At 30.1% G+C, this 7,420-nt stretch overlaps 1 protein-coding gene across 1 annotated transcript; it reads right to left on the minus strand.

Annotated features, from left to right (window-relative positions):
• Positions 1 to 1,453: 1,453 nt before the first annotated feature.
• Positions 1,454 to 5,112, minus strand: HELRODRAFT_157680 (hypothetical protein; the record flags this gene model as incomplete). Its single annotated transcript, XM_009028377.1, has 7 exons — positions 1,454 to 1,482; positions 1,556 to 1,625; positions 1,773 to 1,883; positions 2,012 to 2,166; positions 2,619 to 2,731; positions 4,248 to 4,336; positions 5,005 to 5,112. 7 exons carry the CDS (start codon positions 5,110 to 5,112, stop codon positions 1,454 to 1,456), a joined length of 675 nt encoding a protein of 224 aa, XP_009026625.1.
• Between the last annotated feature and the right edge of the window lie 2,308 nt (positions 5,113 to 7,420).

Consider the following 7,420-nt stretch of genomic DNA (forward strand, 5'->3'; position numbering starts at 1 on the left):
GGTTGAATCTGCTATATTGCTTTTCATATAAACATATAATCTAATATAATATAATTTAATTATTTGTATACATGGATTCCAGTTACTTTATATATATATAATAAAAATTCATTATAAAAGCAACAGTAATCAGTGTTATATATGTACGCACGCAGTTCAAATTTTTCGGGGAGAATTCAAAATAGTTTGAAACCACACCTTGCTTAACATCCGATTCCAAGCCGAGCCAAGCCAAGCTGAGCCAATATGCATAGATTTAAAAGCGCTTTTATGTTAATATTTTGCTCGCTATATTTATATATTTTATAAATTCATTATAAAAAACAACAGTAGCCATTACTATATATGTACGCACGCAGTTCAAATTTTTCGGGGAAAATTCAAAATAGTTTGAGACCACACCTTGCTTAACATCCGATTCCAAGACGAGCCAAGCCAAGCTGAGCCAATATGCATAGATTTATAAGATTTATAAGCGCTTTTATGTTAAAATTTTGCTCGCTATATTTATATATTTTATAAATTCATTATAAAAACAACAGTAATCATTGCTATATATGTACGCACGCAGTTCAAATTTTTCTGGGAGAATTCAAAATAGTTTAAGACCACACTTTGCTTAACATCCGATTCCAAGCCGAGCCAAGCCAAGCTGAGCCAATATTCATAGATTTATAAGCGCTTTTATATTAAAATTTTGCTCGCTTTTTAAACGAATATCCCAATATAACAAATTCTCCATCCTATTTTAACTTTCTTTGATGCTTTTTAATCAGTCAGGTCACAAAAATCATTATCGATATCGCAATGAAATCAATTTGAAATTTTTTTTTAATTATTGATAAAATTTTTAAATTGTTGATAAAAATAACTAGTATATATAGTGTAGTAAAACGTTTAAAATTTTCTGAGAGAATTCAAAATAATTTGAGACTACACCATAACACAATTGTACAATTTGAATGTGTAAATACAACATTATGAATGTATTATAACTACGTGTATATATCTATCTATTTCTTTATTTAGTTCTGCCTGTGTATGATATTTTGTCAAATTTATTTGATAGGAATTGAATATAACCTTTATACCGGCTGATTAACTACCATGCAGTAAAACAAATGCATCAGAAGCTTATTTTCGTATCAACAGTTAATTTGAATTTAAAAAAAACACAAAAAAAACATTTTGTAAGTAAATTTACTGAACAAAAATATCTTTTTCTAAAATCAAATTGATGCAAAATTACACTTCCAGAGTTGTTTCTTTTATGCTGTCATCACAAACGTTTACAATTTTTTTGATTATATCATCAAATAATTGAGGAAGAAATAAATTTGAAATCTTTTTTATCGAATCGCTTTCAACGATGCCATCCAAAATCTTTGATATTTCAATATTCATTGGAATATTTCCTATAGAAAACATGTTACGGTAATGTAATAACATGAAGTCATGTGAATTTATAAAATTTGTAAAATACTTAAAAAAATTAAAACATGGATCATTTAAAAAAACAACAAACATAAGAAAAATTCAAAGTTGTTAACGTTACCCAAAAATAGAATGTTAAAGTAATTGGCCAGTCTTTCGCCTCCTTCTTTTGAGAACAAGTTGGTGCATTCCTATTTAATAAAAAACGCTATGTTACAAATTTGAATTTACCAAATAATTTCTAAACATAAATACAACCTTATATCAACCGAATATAATGATAAAAAAATAGCGACTTATAAGGACTAAAACTAAAAAACAAATAAAAAAAAACTCACTGAACAATGCGGACAAGTGTACCCGCTCATGTTTTCAATTATTCCAATTATTTCAACTTGAGTTTTTTTGCAAAATGTTATTTCTCTTCTAACTTCTCCGACCGAAATAATCTGAAATTAGTTTTTAATTATCACATTATCAATAACAATGAAATTAAAAAAGCAAGACAAAATGGCATTTTACACCAGAACAAAGTTATAGAAACTAATTTTCCTTATTGACTAAAAAAGATGCTGACTTGTGGTGAAGTAACAAGCACTGCTTCACAAGGTCCAAAATCTTTGAGTGACTGAACAATAGCCAAATGTTCATCAGAAGTGCCGGGGGGCGTGTCAATAATAAGATAATCTAAATCACCCCAACGAACATCATTCAAGAGTTGCTTGATCATTGCTGTTTGTTTATTTTAATTAAATTATAAATGATAAAATAATTTTAGTGAATAATTTTGGAAAATGAGGATGTTTAATAATTCAGCCATGTTTAGATTTTACAATTATTATTTTACCTGGTTATGCTTCTACGTTTTTTGGACTAATAAAAGACTCAAGTTTAAAGGTCTATGACACTCTTCATAGATTCAGAGGAATCAGCAACACAAACATCGTATATTCACATGAATACGTGCTAAATGATGCATCACACAAGAAGCATGTGGTAGGCCTTTTGTCATATTCAAACCAGTTACTGTACGCAGTGCCCAGGCGACCTTAACCATAACCACTAGACCATGCATGATTTAAAAACTAGAAAAGATACTTGAAAACACTATATGTCAAAAATTTACCTGACATGCATAATAGAAATTAAATGTTGAAAGTTAAATAGTATAACGTGATAAATACCAGTTTTTTTTGGGCCGCGCCAGATTACAGGGTCATTCCGACTTTTTAAGAAAAAGCCAACAGACATAACAGCAAACCGCTGATCATCCTCATCCGGATACACTGGCATCCAACTGTAAATATCAACATGTTAACCATTTACAAAAGAAACAGATTTAATTCGTCATGTGAATATTAAGCCAGGCTAACAAATTAAAAAATGGACACCAATATTTAGACACAAATTGTTAAGTAAAAGAGAAAACATATCAATCATAATTTTAAAAATGAAACTTGATTCATTTAGCCAAAATTGGTGAAGCTAGTTCAGGTCAGTTCAATGACCAAAAGGTTGAGGGAATGAAGTTATTTATAGAATTGACTATGGAAGAATTCCAAGAACACGTTTAAATGTTGCAACCTAATTTTTGTTGACATATATTTGAAAAATTATATTAGCTTTAACTTTAAACCAATATATTTAATTGTATAGTATTTGTACAGTGATATAACTTACATACACTATATTCTGCACAATGAAAAATGCAATTTAGTTCATTGTTTGGTCACAGCAACAAAAAAGCCATACCTCTATACTATGTAACCAAATGTACATTCCATTGTCTCAAGTTACACAACTTACAGCTAATTTAAATTTAAATCAAAGTAAGCTTTTTACATTTTAAGCAAATTAATCACAGTAAAATTAAATGTACAATAACATTTGTATTCCTAATAGGGATGCACCGGATTTAGGTTTTTCAAATCCGGCCGGGGCCGGACTTGGCCGGATTTAAAATTCAAAAACCGGCCGGGGCCGGATTTTAGTTACTATTTTACATACGTTAGAAAAAATACTCACATTTACGGTTATCTACTGTTGAACACCAAAAAATAACACAAAGCATAAAGTGTTGATTGTTTTTTATTGAAAAAATTCCAGTGTACAAAAAAAGTTTATTATTTCACATGTAAATAGTTAAATAAGAGAAGCATTGTATTTTAAGAATATTAGCTTCTCAGCGTTGTCAGGGAGCAGTCTTGTGCAATGCTCAGTGATGTTGTCTCCAGCCGTGCCAAACAATCTTTCGGATGGTACACTTGTTGGTGGAGGTGCTAGGTAAACTTGTGCAACCTATGATATGGTTGGATACTTTCTAGTGTTAAACTTCCACCATGTAGCTGGGTCTTGCTGTCGCTGTAACAATGGTTCTCCCAAGAAAAGAAAGTTGAGAGTTCATCACTGATGCTATCTTGAAGTGATCTGTTGTTAGAAATAATCGTTACTTCATTTTCAGTCCCACAATTTTGAAGATGATTCATCAACACGTCTTTTTTTTGTTGGCTTTTGGGATTGCACATCCTCTGATGTAGACTCTAATTCTTTGTTATTTTGAGGTAACAATTTAGTAGCAGCAAGCACAACTCCTGCCTTCGCTTCGGTACAAGCTGTATCATTCAAGAAGCGGGTCTTAAACCTTGGATCAAGCATTGTGGCTACACTGTAAACTCGGTCATTTATAATGTTTTGGAACCTGGTGTTGATTTCCTAATACTCTAGAAGATCATAAACGTGATAGATGTCGACAAATTGTGAAAATGAAACCAACAATTGAAAAAATAATTAGGTCAAAGTAAAGAAATATTAACCCTTCCTGACATTGGTAGACATGTTTATCTTCAATTTGCAACATTGTAGGAATACTGGGACCGCACAAGTCAATATCAAGAAGCCCAACCTTTTGAGAAATTTTAAATATCATTGGTCAGTTTAAAATATTTTGATGTCAACACAATGCTAGCTCTAGTGAAAAATTGTAAATAGTGAAATTAGGATGATTAAAATCTAAGGCAGATAATAAAATTAAGTGAATGACAAAATTTAGATGCAATAACTAAAAAAAGAATAATTCTTAAAACAATGAGAAGATATTATTCCTCTAAATTACAAGAAAAATGGGAAAATGCTAGATTGTAGTTAGCATGGAGAATAAAAATAATAAGGAAAATCTTTCAAAGGTAAAAAGAACATTGATTTATGAAGAAAAATAGATGCCTCATTCTTAGCAAAACAAAATCATGAAAAGTTAAAAAGTTTAGAAAAAACTTTACCATTTTGAAAATTAAATGATGTTTTGAGGTTGGGTTAGTCAAAAATATTTAGAAAAGAATAAAAAAGAATTGGGCAAAGACATGTGAAACTGAAAAAGATGACCAGCTTGTAAAAAATGAAAAGATATAAGCTGAATCAAAATCCAAGTAGGCCAGTTCACAAAAAGATTTTAACAAAAAAATTAATATAAATGATCAGGAAAAGCCTTGTGTATCAATAAATAATAACAAAGTAAACAATGAAGAAATATAATTATAGGTTAAAACTTTTCAGCAAAAATGTAGGAAATTAAACCTTGAAATTGAGTTGCTTCAATCCAAGAGCTATTTGAAGAGCAACAGTACTTTTGCCAACTCCACCTTTCCCTGACATAACCAGAAGTTTGTGCTTTATATTTCTCATTTTCCCAATAGTTCTTGTAATGAAATAATCAAATTCTTCTTAACTGGCCAGTAAACATGAAAACCCTGCCAATGTTTAATGAAATATAGTTGACGACATAATTGACAAAAACACAAACACACACATGCATGCACACACATAATGATGTGTGACACTGATTAAAAAAGAGATTCATTAATTTTAAATTAATTTTTTAAGCATTTGCCAGTTGATGAATAATTAATTATAATTAATCAGTGCTGATAAGTTTATTTAATAAACATATTGTAATCATTCATGCTATGGCTATCTTTCTTAAATCTTACACTTACACAAAAAAGCTAATAATATCTGTTAATCTAATACTAATTATAATATATAATATAATTAAAATCATTATATTGTAATGAAAATATTTATTATCATTCATTATTGTTCATCATAATAATGATAATATCTTTAGTTTTTAATTTAATGGAATGGAATACCATAACCTCCTAACCCAAAATGCCCTATCATCTATTTATTTTTAATTTTTGATCTTCAATTTGTATTTTGAATGTAATAAACATCCACATACATTCAGTGAACCTCAGATCAGACAAGAGACCATTCATACACAAAAACATGAACAATAAAATCAAAATGTAAAAAAAAACAGAATGAATACTGATTAGAAAATTAGGCTTATTTATTTTATTTTTATGCTTACCCTTACGCGGTGATGCAAAAAATATGTTATTTTTTTACTAATAAATAATTTACTAATTAATTAATATTATTTAACTTAATTTAAAATAATAAATTTTTAAATTATTAGTAAATTAAATTTAAAAATTATATATAAATTTTAAATTAAAATTTATTTGGTTGGCACACTTAAATTAAAATTTTTAATTTTTAGTGTAGTGTGCAAACCAAATTCAAGATAAAATTGAAGAAAACTCAAAAAGCAAATCCTCATACAGTCATACACACACACATGTTACATGTAGCGGTAGCATGTTACACACACACATGTTACATGTAACCCTAACCCTAACACACAAACCTGTGATTGTGCTGATATATCTTCTTAAATTAATTGTCGACTTACACAAACCCCAGTTAGGAAATTTGGTTGCGAGAAACGTTCGTTTAGTTATAATCGTTCAAGTTAGTAGAAAAAAGTGAATTTAACTTTTATTGCGTCAATCAATCAATCAATCAATCAATCAATTAGCTTATAAAGCGCTATTTCCGCGATGTTCAACAGCGCTCTTCAATGAATTTTGAAAACAGATGGGTCTTGAGATCCGCTCTGAACTTCGCAAGTGATGCAGAAGTAGTCAGAGAAGTAGGTAGAGAGTTCCAGAAAAAAGGACCAGGAAAAGCAAAAGCAGATTTGGCAAAAGAGTATTTAACACGAGTTAAGAAAAAGCGAGAAGAAGAAGACGATCGTAAACCGGGGCGTTTAGGTTCAATTAATATATCTGATAAATACTTGGGAAATAATTTAGATTGCGACTTATACATGAACGTGCAAATTTTAAAAATTATTCTATATTTTATAGGTAGCCAGTGCAAGAGAAAAAGATATGGAGATATATGAAAAAAGAAAGGGGCACGAGCAACAAGACGAGCAGCAGAGTTAAAAGCTTTACTTAAAGGATGTATAGAGTCAGGAAGACCATAGTAGAGCGAGTTACAATAATCAATCCTAGATAAGACTAACGAAGTAACAAGAAGGAGAAGAGTAGGATCAAGGAGAAGAGTAGGATCATCAAGAAATGGCAAAAGTTTTTTTATTCTACGTAGATGAAAGTAAGAGCTTCTAGCAACACTATTAATCTGAGAAAAGAGAGACATAGTAGAATCAAAGATAAAACCTAGACTACGAAACTTATGAGAGACATCAAGAGTTTTAAAATCAGCTAAGATAATTGGAGGAATAGTGTTTAGATTTATTAAAACAAATTAATTCAAACTTAGAAGGATTAAGTTTAAGAGTCAGACCAGGCGATAATTGAAGAAAGACATACAGATAGATTATGAAGAACACTATTGAGATTAGATGGAGGAAAAGAAGTATAAATGTAAGCATCAAGCGCTTGATGACGATCTCACGACCATATGTTAAGAAAAGCAGAACAAGATCAATCCATGAAATTTCAGATTAAAATTCAGTTGCCCGATCTTATTCTTCCCATTATAAGTTTTCAACAAGAGCGGCATTAAAAACGCAAGCACATGCTTTGCATTTTACGAAAGGAATCGCTTACTTGCTGCTGGCAATGAATTAAAATAAAGCACCTGACATGAACGTTGTTTGCGTTATCATTTTCTCATT

This window comes from Helobdella robusta (genome assembly GCF_000326865.2).
Source record: "Helobdella robusta unplaced genomic scaffold HELROscaffold_55, whole genome shotgun sequence".
NCBI lineage: Eukaryota > Metazoa > Annelida > Clitellata > Rhynchobdellida > Glossiphoniidae > Helobdella > Helobdella robusta.